This window comes from Telmatherina bonti (assembly GCF_933228915.1).
Source record: "Telmatherina bonti genome assembly, chromosome: 16".
Taxonomy (NCBI): domain Eukaryota; kingdom Metazoa; phylum Chordata; class Actinopteri; order Atheriniformes; family Telmatherinidae; genus Telmatherina; species Telmatherina bonti.
In genome coordinates, this window is record NC_136614.1 from 9600564 (window position 1) to 9613137 (window position 12574).

Here is a 12574-nt window from a genome sequence, read left to right on the forward strand (position 1 = left end):
AGGAGGAACCAAGATGGAAACAGAGAAGGAACCATGGTGGAAACAGAAGAGGAACCAAGATGGAAACAGAGAAGGAACCATGGTGGAAACAGAAGAGGAACTAAGATGGAAACAGAGCAGGAACCATGGTGGAAACAGAGGAAGAACCAAGATGGAAAAAGAGAACCATGGTGGAAACAGAGGAGGAACCATGGTGGAAACAGAGGAAGAACCATGGTGGAAACAGAGGAGGAACCAAGATGGAAACAGAGAAGGAACCATGGTGGAAACAGAAGAGGAACCAAGATGGAAACAGAGAAGGAACCATGGTGGAAACAGCGGAGGAACCATGGTGGAAACAGAGAATCAACCATGGTGGAAACAGAGGAGGGACCAAGATGGAAACAGAGAAGGAACCATGGTGGAAACAGAGGAGGCCCCATGGTGGAAACAGAGGAGGAATGAAGATAGAAACAGAGAAGGAACCATGGTGGAAACAGAGGAAGAACCATGGTGGAAACAGAGGAGGAACCAAGATGGAAACAGAGAAGGAACCATGGTGGAAACAGAAGAGGAACCAAGATGGAAACAGAGAAGGAACCATGGTGGAAACAGCGGAGGAACCATGGTGGAAACAGAGAATCAACCATGGTGGAAACAGAGGAGGGACCAAGATGGAAACAGAGAAGGAACCATGGTGGAAACAGAGGAGGCCCCATGGTGGAAACAGAGGAGGAATGAAGATAGAAACAGAGAAGGAACCATGGTGGAAACAGAGGAGGAACCATGGTGGAAAAAGAGGAGGAACCAAGATGGAAAAAGAGAACCATGGTGGAAACAGAGGAGGAACCATGGTGGAAACACAGGAAGAACCATGGTGGAAACAGAGGAGGAACCAAGATGGAAACAGAGAAGGAACCATGGTGGAAACAGAAGAGGAACCAAGATGGAAACAGAGAAGGAACCATGGTGGAAACAGCGGAGGAACCATGGTGGAAACAGAGAATCAACCATGGTGGAAACAGAGGAGGGACCAAGATGGAAACAGAGAAGGAACCATGGTGGAAACAGAAGAGGAACCAAGATGGAAACAGAGAAGGAACCATGGTGGAAAGAGAGGAGGCCCCATGGAGTAAACAGAGGAGGAATGAAGATAGAAACAGAGAAGGAACCATGGTGGAAACAGAGGAGGAACCATGGTGGAAAAAGAGGAGGAACCAAGATGGAAACAGAGAACCATGGTGGAAACAGAGGAGGAACCATGGTGGAAACAGAGAAGGAACCATGGTGGAAACAGAGGAGGCACCATGGTGGAAACAGAGGAGGAACGAAGATGGAAACAGAGAAGGAACCGTGGTGGAAACAGAGCAGGAACCATGGTGGAAACAGAGGAAGAACCATGGTGGAAACAGAGGAGGAACCATGGTGGAAACAGAGGAAGAACCATGGTGGAAACAGAGGAGGAACCAAGATGGAAACAGAGAAGGAACCATGGTGCAAACAGAAGAGGAACCAAGATGGAAACAGAGAAGGAACCATGGTGGAAACAGAGGAGGCACCATGGTGGAAACAGAGGAGGAACGAAGATGGAAACAGAGAAGGAACCGTGGTTGAAACAGAGCAGGAACCATGGTGGAAACAGAGGAAGAACCATGGTGGAAACAGAGGAGGAACCATGGTGGAAACAGAGGAAGAACCATGGTGGAAACAGAGGAGCAACCAAGATGGAAACAGAGAAGGAACCATGGTGGAAACAGAGGAGGAACCAAGATGGAAACAGAGAAGGAACCATGGTGGAAACAGCGGAGGAACCATGGTGGAAACAGAGAATCAACCATGGTGGAAACAGAGGAGGAACGAAGATGGAAACAGAGAAGGAACCGTGGTGGAAACAGAGGAGGAACCATGGTGGAAACAGAGGAAGAACCATGGTGGAAACAGAGTAAGAACCATGGTGGAAACAGAGGAGGAACCAAGATGGAAACAGAGGAGGAACCATGGTAGAAACAGATAAGGAACCATGGTGGAAACAGAGGAGGAACCAAGATGGAAACAGAGAAGGAACCATGGTGGAAAAAGAGGAGGAACCGTGGTGGAAACAGAAGAGGAACCAAGATGGAAAATGAGAAGGAACCATGGTGGAAACAATGGAGGAACCATGGCGGAAACAGAGAAGGAACCATGGTGGAAACAGAGGAGGAACAAAGATGGAAACAGAGAAGGAACCATGGTGGAAACAGAGGAGGAACAAAGATGGAAACAGAGAAGGAACCATGGTGGAAACAGAGGAAGAACCAAGATGGAAACAGAGAACCATGGTGGACACAGAGGAGGAACCATGGTGGAAACACAGGAAGAACCATGGTGGAAACAGAGGAGGAACCGTGGTGGAAACAGACGAGGAACCAAGATGGAAACAGAAAAGGAACCATGGTGGAAACAGAGGAGGAACCATGGTAGAAACAGAGAAGGAACCATGGTGGAAACAGAGGAGGAACCAAGATGGAAACAGAGAAGGAACCATGGTGGAAACAGAGGAGGAACCGTGGTGGAAACAGAGGAAGAACCATGGTGGAAACAGAGGAGTAACCATGGTGGAAACAGAGGAAGAACCATGGTAGAAACAGAGCAGGAACCATGGTGGAAACAGAGGAAGAACCAAGATGGAAACAGAGAAGGAACCATGGTGGAAACAGAGCAGGAACCATGGTGGAAACAGAGGAAGAACCATGGTGGAAACAGAGAAGGAACCAAGATGGAAACAGAGAAGGAACCATGGTGGAAACAGAAGAGGGACCAAGATGGAAACAGAGAAGGAACCATGGTGGAAACAGAGGAGGAACCATGGTGGAAACAGAGGAGGAACCAAGATGGAAACAGAGAAGGAACCGTGGTGGAAACAGAGGAGGAACCATGGTGGAAACAGAGGAAGAACCATGGTGGAAACAGAGAAGGAACCAAGATGGAAACAGAGAAGGAACCATGGTGGAAACAGAAGAGGGACTAAGATGGAAACAGAGAAGGAACCATGGTGGAAACAGAAGAGGAACCAAGATGGAAACAGAGAAGGAACCATGGTGGAAACAGAGGAGGCACCATGATGGAAAAAGAGGAGGAACAAAGATGGAAACAGAGAAGGAACCGTGGTGGAAACAGAGGAGGAACCATGGTGGAAACAGATGAAGAACCATGGTGGAAACAGAGAAGGAACCATGGTGGAAACAGAAGAGGAACCAAGATGGAAACAGAGAAGGAACCATGGTGGAAACAGAAGAGGAACCAAGATGGAAACAGAGAAGGAACCATGGTGGAAACAGAGGAGGCACCATGGTGGAAAAAGAGGAGGAACGAAGATGGAAGCAGAGAAGGAACCGTGGTGGAAACTGAGGTGGAACCATCGTGGAAGCAGAGGAAGAACCAAGATGGAAAGAGAGAACCATGGTGGAAACAGAGGAGGAACCATGGTGGAAACAGAGGAAGAACCATGGTGGAAACAGAGGAGGAACCAAGATGGAAACAGAGAAGGAACCATGGTGGAAACAGAAGAGGAACCAAGATGGAAACAGAGAAGGAACCATGGTGGAAACAGAGGAGGAACCAAGATGGAAACAGAGAAGGAACCATGGTGGAAACAGAGGAAGAACCATGGTGGAAACAGAGGAGGAACCAAGATGGAAACAGAGAAGGAACCATGGTGGAAACCGAGGAGGAACCATGGTAGAAACAGAGGAAGAACCAAGATGGAAACAGAGAACCATGGTGGAAGCAGAGGAGGAACCATTGTGGAAACACAGGAAGAACCATGGTGGAAACAGAGGAGGAACAAAGATGGAAACAGAGAAGGAAGCATGGTGGAAAAAGAGGAGGAACCGAGGTGGAAACAGAGGAAGAACCATGGTGGAAACAGAGCAGGAACCAAGATGGAAACGGAGAAGGAACCATGGTGGAAACAGAGGAGGAACCAAGATGGAAACAGAGGAAGAACCATGGTGGAAACAGAGGAGGAACCAAGATGGAAACAGAGAAGGAACCATGGTGGAAACAGAGGAGGAACCAAGATGGAAACAGAGAAGGAACCATGGTGGAAACAGAGCAGGAACCGTGGTGGAAACAGAGAAGGAACCATGGTGGAAAAAGAGAAGGAACCATGGCGGAAACAGAGCAGGAATCATGGTGGAAACAGAAGAAGAACCATGGTGGAAACAGAGGAGGAACCAAGATGGAAACAGAGAAGGAACCATGGTGGAAACAGAGGAGGAACCAAGATGGAAACAGAAAAGGAACCATGGTTGAAACAGAGGAGGAACCATGGTGGAAAAAGAGAAGGAACCATGGTGGAAACAGAGGAGGAACCATGGTAGAAACAGAGCAGGAACCATGGTGGAAACAGAGGAAGAACCAAGATGGAAACAAAGAAGGAACCATGGTGGAAACAGAGGAGGAACCATGGTGGAAACAGAGGAGGAACCAAGATGGAAACAGAGAAGGAACCGTGGTGGAAACAGAGGAGGAACCATGGTGGAAACAGAGGAAGAACCATGGTGGAAACAGAGAAGGAACCATGGTGGAAAAAGAGAAGGAACCATGGTGGAAACAGAGGAGGAACCATGGAAGAAACAGAGCAGGAACCATGGTGGAAACAGAGGAAGAACCAAGATGGAAACAGAGAAGGAACCATGGTGGAAACAGAGGTGGCACCATGGTGGAAACAGAGGAGGAACGAAGATGGAAACAGAGAAGGAACCGTGGTGGAAACAGAGGAGGAACCATGGTGGAAAAAGAGGAAGAACCAAGATGGAAACAGAGAACCATGGTGGAAACAGAGGAGGAACCATGGTGGAAACAGAGGAAGAACCATGGTGGAAACCGAGGAGGAACCAAGATGGAAAATGAGAAGGAACCATGGTGGAAACAGAAGAGGAACCAAGATGGAAACAGAGAAGGAACCATGGTGGAAACAGAAGAGGGACCAAGATGGAAACAGAGAAGGAACCATGGTGGAAACAGAGGTGGCACCATGGTGGAAACAGAGGAGGAACGAAGATGGAAACAGAGAAGGAACCGTGGTGGAAACAGAGGAGGAACCATGGTGGAAAAAGAGGAAGAACCAAGATGGAAACAGAGAACCATGGTGGAAACAGAGGAGGAACCATGGTGGAAACAGAGGAAGAACCATGGTGGAAACAGAGGAGGAACCAAGATGGAAACAGAGAAGGAACCATGGTGGAAACAGAAGAGGAACCAAGTAGGAAACAGAGAAGGAACCATGGTGGAAACAGCGGAGGAACCATGGTGGAAACAGAGAATCAACCATGGTGGAAACAGAAGAGGAACCAAGATGGAAACAGAGAAGGAACCATGGTGGAAACAGAAGAGGAACCAAGATGGAAACAGAGAAGGAACCATGGTGGAAACAGAGGAGGCACCATGGTGGAAACAGAGAATCAACCATGGTGGAAACAGAGGAGGAACCAAGATGGAAACAGAGAAGGAACCATGGTGGAAACAGAAGAGGAACCAAGATGGAAACAGAGAAGGAACCATGGTGGAAACAGCGGAGGAACCATGGTGGAAACAGAGAATCAACCATGGTGGAAACAGAGGAGGGACCAAGATGGAAACAGAGAAGGAACCATGGTGGAAACAGAAGAGGAACCAAGATGGAAACAGAGAAGGAACCATGGTGGAAACAGAGGAGGCCCCATGGTGGAAACAGAGGAGGAACCAAGATGGAAACAGAGAAGGAACCATGGTGGAAACAGAGGAGGAACCATGGTGGAAAAAGAGGAGGAACCAAGATGGAAACAGAGAACCATGGTGGAAACAGAGGAGGAACCATGGTGGAAACAGAGGAAGAACCATGGTGGAAACAGAGGAGGAACCAAGATGGAAACAGAGAAGGAACCATGGTGGAAACAGAAGAGGAACCAAGATGGAAACAGAGAAGGAACCATGGTGGTAACAGCGGAGGAACCATGGTGGAAACAGAGAATCAACCATGGTGGAAACAGAAGGGGAACCAAGATGGAAACAGAGAAGGAACCATGGTGGAAACAGCGGAGGAACCATGGTGGAAACAGAGAATCAACCATGGTGGAAACAGAGGAGGAACCAAGATGGAAACAGAGAAGGAACCGTGGTGGAAACAGAGGAGGAACCATGGTGAAAAACAGTTGAGGAACCATGGTGGAAACAGAGAATGAACCATGGTGGAAACAGAGGAGGAACCAAGATGGAAACAGAGAAGGAACCATGGTGGAAACAGAGGAGGAACCATGGTAGAAACAGAGAAGGAACCATGGTGGAAACAGCGGAAGAACCATGGTGGAAACAGAGGAAGAACCATGGTGGAAACAGAGGAGGAACCAAGATGGAAACAGAGAAGGAACCATGGTGGAAACAGAGGAGGAACCGTGGTGGAAACAGAGGAAGAACCACGGTGGAAACAGAGGAGGAACCAAGATGGAAACAGAGAACGAACCATGGTGGAAACAGAAGAGGAACCAAGATGGAAACAGAGAAGGAACCATGGTGGAAACAGAGGAGGAACCATGGTGGAAACAGAGAAGGAACCATGGTGGAAACAGAGGAGGAACAAAGATGGAAACAGAGAAGGAACCATGGTGGAAACACAGGAAGAACCATGGTGGAAACAGAGGAGGAACCAAGATGGAAACAGAGAAGGAACCATGGTGGAAACAGAGAAGGAACCATGGTGGAAACAGAGAAGGAACCATGGTGGAAACGGAGGAGGAATCATGGTGGAAACAGTGAAGGAACCATGGTGGAAACAGAGGAAGAAGCAAGATGGAAACAGAGAACCATGGTGGAAACAGAGGAGGAACCAAGATGGAAACAGAGAAGGAACCATGGTGGAAACAGAGAAGGAACCATGGTGGAATCAGAAGAGGAACCATGGTGGAAACAGAGGAAGAACCAAGATGGAAACAGAGGAGGAACCAAGATGGAAACAGAGAAGGAACCATGGTGGAAACAGAGAAGGAACTATGGTGGAAACAGAGAAGGAACCATGGTGGAAACAGAGGAGAAACCATGGTGGAAACAGAGGAGGAAACAAGAGGACAGAGGACGTAGCGATTTGTGAAAATAATGGAGAATCTGGGATAAGGTTCCTTACAGAGAGAAGAATTGAGCGGAACCAAAAGAGGAAATGATCCGCAGCAAACTGGGTTTTATTTCTCACCTTGTTGTCCAGGGTCAGGTTCTCTCCCCTGGGCAGAACCGTCTCCAGAGTTTCCTCGAAGTGATTCATCAAAGCATCCAACACCTCAACAGAAGAACAAACACCTAGTCAGCAGCTCCAGTCTGAGAACACCAGGTCAAAACGGGATCTGAACCAGCGCCGGTACCAACCGGGTCTGATACGAGGAGGAGGCGACACACAGACCTTGATGTCTGGATGTACCATTGTTGGTTCATACCCTGTTTTCTGCATCTAACTGTGGTGGACATCTGGATCCAGACCAGCACCAACTTTTTGCTGGTCCGGATCCAGAACCTCCAGTGAAGGAGTGCTTGTGGGCGTGGCCTCTCACCTCCAGAGCGTCATCCTGCAGCAGTAACAGCAGCTCCTTTTGCACCACGTGGGCGTTTGAGGCAAGCAGCTTCACCACCTAACAGGAAGAAGCAGAGCCATCATGTGACTCAGAGGCTTCAGCCAATCAGAGAGAAGCTGAGGCTGCAGGAAACTAAAACGTTGCTGGTCGCTTTTCAAAAGGCTTCGCTGTACGTCAGTTCATGCAATCGAGTTGTGTTGAGTTAGAGAGCTGACACACAACTGGCAAAAGGAACAAACCAGAGAAGAAGATGATGCAGAACCAACAAATAAAAACACCTGAAGAAGAAGTTGAGAACAGCAGAAAAAAAACCTTTGTGGTGTTTTGGACGCTTGTAAACGGCTTCATAGTGGTGCATTACCACTACCAGGTGGTGTCAGAACGAGGCATGAACTCTGAATCCATGAGAGTGGTGACGCATAAAAAAGGTTTGAAACAAACGTCCTGATTTACAAACATGTAAACAGGTCAGATTTACAACCCAGCAGGAGGCAGCAGGTCCTGCTCCCAGAGGATGAACCCTGATCCTGATCTGACCTGGTGGAAACTGGCTGCTGCACTTTGCCGAACGCTGACCTCCGGGTCACTGCAGAGGCTGGAGAAGGACGGGTAGAGGTCAGACTGGAAGTGAGCAGAGTCTACAAACACCACCATGGCCTGAACGGAGAGCGGAGAAGATTTCATCAGCTGGAGGAGTGGGGAACCTTGAGGGTGTGTGCGTTTGTGTTGATGTGTGTGTACCGGCAGGTTGTAGCAGCAGTTACAACGGATCAGTGTGGACTTGTCATTCCCATCAATCTGATTTCCTTCGGTCTGCAGTCCAGCGACACACATCAGCTTAAAGCGCTGCAACAAGCGACCTTTCTGCTCGTCCGACAGGGATCCTGCGGAACGAGGAAGGATTTTCACAAATATGGCAACCAAACTTAAACATTCATCGTTGTTCGATGTTAACCTGCCAGTCCGCTGCAAAGCTTCCCATACTGGAAGGACAACGACGCCATAACCACTTCATCCACCTGCGATGCTGCGTCGCACACCGCCATCACCATGGGAACAACAACGTGGAGTCTATCATCTGAGGAAAAGGAGGTTGATGAATCTGGGCTCAAATTAGTCTAAACGATTTTGTTTAAAATCATTTTAAATGAAGTTTGTAATTTTAAATGAAGCCTTGGCGCCATGTGAAGAACATCAGCCTGAAAACGAAAGTTTGTGCAAATTGAAAAGTCTAGAAGTATCTAAAAAAAAGAGTAAAAACTGCTGCAAGTTCATAAAGAGGAGAAGTTCTTCAAGATGGATGATGGTGCAACTTCTACTCGGGGTTATATAATATGATATTCTGAGAAAAAAAAAGCACCTCTTGAAAAATAAACACACTTTCCCCCTTAAGGCCCCTTTTAGTCCCTAGATTGTATTTAATCCAAACTCATCGTACATGATACAGTTTCTGAGACCTTTTGCTTCACTTTATGGTAGAAACTTTCCTCAAAACCCTGTTGAACATGACCTGATACTTGTCTCCAGTCTCGTAACTAATACCTTGAAGTAGAACCCTGCACTGCAATAGTTTTTACTAAGTACATAGCACATGAATAATGATATATATATATATATATATATATATATATATATATATATATATATATATATATATATATATATATATATATATATATATAATATATTATACATATATTATATATATATATATATTATATATAATTCAGTTAAAAGGCCAAATAAAGACTTTAGATTAAAGAAATTAGACTTTTCTCCATGGTTTTTCTTAGGTTGGTCTTTAAAGGGTTAAAAACATTAAGATGTAAACCTTCAGTCCACCTTACCTAGAGCAGATGTACATTTATTTCCCTAAGCCAGGCTGTTACTTTTATGACTTGGCTTGTATAAACACAGTTATTATAAATTGGAATATTGTGGTTTTGTTTTAATTGGCTCACATTCAATTGGCTTGAATTGATTCCATCAATAAAGTGCAAAGAGGTCACTTTGTTCCTAAGCAAGCTGAATCTAGTTTTTGATTTCATTATTCCTGTAAATGTCAGGTTTTAAAATATTTTTTTCTATTTTACACATGAAATTTATTGTTTTCTGTTGAGTAATGCAAAGTCGGGGGAATGCCAACAACTCGGCTTTTGATTGATTATTGACTTACTTTTTGTGCAATTCAAGCTACTTGCTAACATTAATTTACAACCATAAAATCTCTTTTTGCTTGTTTGTTTTACCCTTAATTGCCTTTTGTCAGAGGAGCTATGAGCAGTAATTCAGTCCAGCTCTGACTCACCAGCATCCATCATCTCCATCAGGTTAATGATGGTGTCAAATGCTGCCAGCCGGACGATGCTCTCCTCGTCTCCAGCAAGCTCCACCAGCTCAGGAAGGAGCTCGGTCCTGGCGTCATCCATCCTGAAAATCAGATATCAGACTGTGTCACAGGAATATCTGGGGTATTATAGGATATCAGCTTGTGTTTGAGACAGTCATCATTTAGTTTGTGCATATTTGGTTTAATCTGTTGGTTTTCTATTTGTTGTGTCCATACAGTTGGGAAAAAAGCAGCTGGACTTCATTACTTGGTTTTTACAAAAATGGAAAAATAATATTTATAATAATTAAAAGCCCCAGTTGGACCAGTAAAATTGGAAACTGTTACACTTCCCAGCTTTGCCTTTATAGAAGCTCTTGGGTTCATATTTGATGTTTTGCCAGTGTGGAGTTATTGTGGAGTTTTCTAGGAGTTACCCGATGGTTCTGGTTATGCTCTCCAGCTGACGGCACATACAAGCTCGAACCTCCGATTCCACATCCTCACACAAAGAACGGGTCAGTGGCATCAGCTCCTTCTTCACTCTAATGTATAGAAACACAGTTACTGTTTAGAGATGAGACAGCTCCTGGAGAGTCCTCTGTTCACATTCTTACTTTGCTGCAGTCTGAGTACACTATCATGATAACACAGTGTGGTATATTAGCGTGATAACAATGTTAAACTAGCATGATAACACAGTGTGGTATATTAGCAAGAGAATACAGTGTGGTATGTTAGCAAAATAACAGTGTGGTATATTACATGATAACAGTATGGTACAGTAGCATGATAACGCAGTATGGTACAAATGCATGATAACACAGTCTGGTATATTAGCATGATAACAGCATCTGTTATATTAGCATGACAATGAAATGAAATGAAAAATACTTTATTAATCCCCAAAGGGAAATTCATTTAAGTTTGGTATTTTAGCATGATAACACCGTCTGGTATATTAGCATGATAGTCTGTTATAATAGCATGACAACACAGTGTGGTATCTTAGCATGATGACACAGTCTGGTATATTAGCTTGATAATGGTGTCTGTTATATTAGCATGATAACAGTATGGTACACTAGCATGATAACAATATGTTACACTAGCATGATAATACAGTCTGGTATATTAGCAAAATAACACAGTCTGGTATATTAGCATGATAACAGTATGGTACACTAGCATGATAACGCAGTATGGTACAAATGCATGATAACACAGTCTGGTATATTAACATGATAACAGCATCAGTTATATTAGCATGATAACACAGTCCGGTATATTAGCATGATAACAGCGTCTGTTATATTAGCATGATAACAGTAAGGTACACTAGCATGATAACGCAGTATGGTACACAGTCTGGTATATTAGCATGAAAACACAGTGTGGTATCTTAGCATGATAACACAGTCTGGTATTTTAGCATGATGACACAGTCTGGTATATAAGCATTATAACAGTGTCTCTTATGTTAGCATGATAACTGTAACTAAGCTTCAGCTCACGTGTGAGAATCAAACTTGCTGGCAACTTTTCCTAAGATGCGACAGCTGGCCATACGAGCCTGGACAGAGTGAGACAGCTGAGACTGATACAGGAGAGGATTCAACACCTAGAGAAAGAAACAAGAAGATGTGAGACAGACATGTGTTGTAGGAAAGAAAGTTATTTACTCATCTGGATTTTCACATTTTAAATCCTTATCTTTAAACTTTCAGCTACTTTAACATATTTAGCAGGTTCAACATGACCAAGTTATCTGTTGTTTATCTGGTTTAACTAACCCAAACAAAGGAGATTTTACTTTATCATACAATGATACTGGCTACCAACTTTGTTGTCAAACAGTTTTCTATTATTCATCCATCCATCTTCTTTACATGCACTAGTTTTACCCATCCATCCATCCATCCATCCACGTAGAGCCAGATGACAAATAATCTGTGTCATCAAACAGCTGAGTGATATCACTAGTCAGAAGACAACCTGGTCATGTTTAGTTCCTGATCAGAAATATTGATCTTAGTATTAATCTGACCTCCTGTTTGATGGTCTCTTTGGGCAGAGCGTTGATGGCTGACAAAAGGGTCTCCAACCAGGCATTGCTTAGCACTGTCAACACACACAAGACACACCAGATGTGTTTACCTGTGTCTCTGTGGTTCAGATGTGTGTTAAGGTGTGTTTACCTTTTCTGTGTTTCAGGTGTGTTTACCTGTATCTCTGTGGTTCAGGTGTGTTTACCTTTTTCTGTGTTTCAGGTGTGTGTTCAGGTGTGTTTACCTGTGTCTCTGTGTTTCAGGTGTGTTCACCAGTTTCTCTGTGGTTCATTGTGTTTACCTGTGTCTCTTTGTTTCAGGTGTGTTTACCTGTGTCTCTGTGGTTCAGGTATGTGTTCAGGTGTGTTTATCTGTGTCTTTGTGCTTCAGGTGTGTTTACCTGTGTCTCTGTGTTTCAGGTGTGTTCACCAGTTTCTCTGTGGTTCATTGTGTTCACCAGTTTCTCTGTGGTTCATTGTGATTACCTGTGTCTCTTTGTTTCAGGTGTGTTTACCTGTGTCTTTGTGCTTCAATTGTGTGTACCTGTGTCTCTGTGGTTCAGGTGTGTGTTATGGTGTGTTTACCTGTGTCTTTGTGCTTCAAGTGTGTTTACCTGTGTCTCTGTGGTTCAGGTGTGTGTT

The 12574-nt window shown here is 44.8% G+C and overlaps 1 protein-coding gene across 1 annotated transcript in view; it reads right to left on the minus strand.

Annotated features, from left to right (window-relative positions):
• Positions 1 to 12574, minus strand: part of ppp4r4 (protein phosphatase 4, regulatory subunit 4) — a gene marked incomplete at its 5' end in the record, with an annotated part of 55570 nt that overhangs the window by 37400 nt on the left and 5596 nt on the right. Inside the window, 9 exons of the mRNA XM_079255698.1 lie at positions 7184 to 7267; positions 7536 to 7613; positions 8094 to 8213; positions 8298 to 8440; positions 8512 to 8634; positions 9865 to 9986; positions 10323 to 10430; positions 11400 to 11506; positions 11933 to 12006. Coding sequence (XP_079111824.1) covers positions 7184 to 7267; positions 7536 to 7613; positions 8094 to 8213; positions 8298 to 8440; positions 8512 to 8634; positions 9865 to 9986; positions 10323 to 10430; positions 11400 to 11506; positions 11933 to 12006 — 959 coding nt within the window. The remainder of the gene's footprint in view (positions 1 to 7183; positions 7268 to 7535; positions 7614 to 8093; positions 8214 to 8297; positions 8441 to 8511; positions 8635 to 9864; positions 9987 to 10322; positions 10431 to 11399; positions 11507 to 11932; positions 12007 to 12574) is intronic.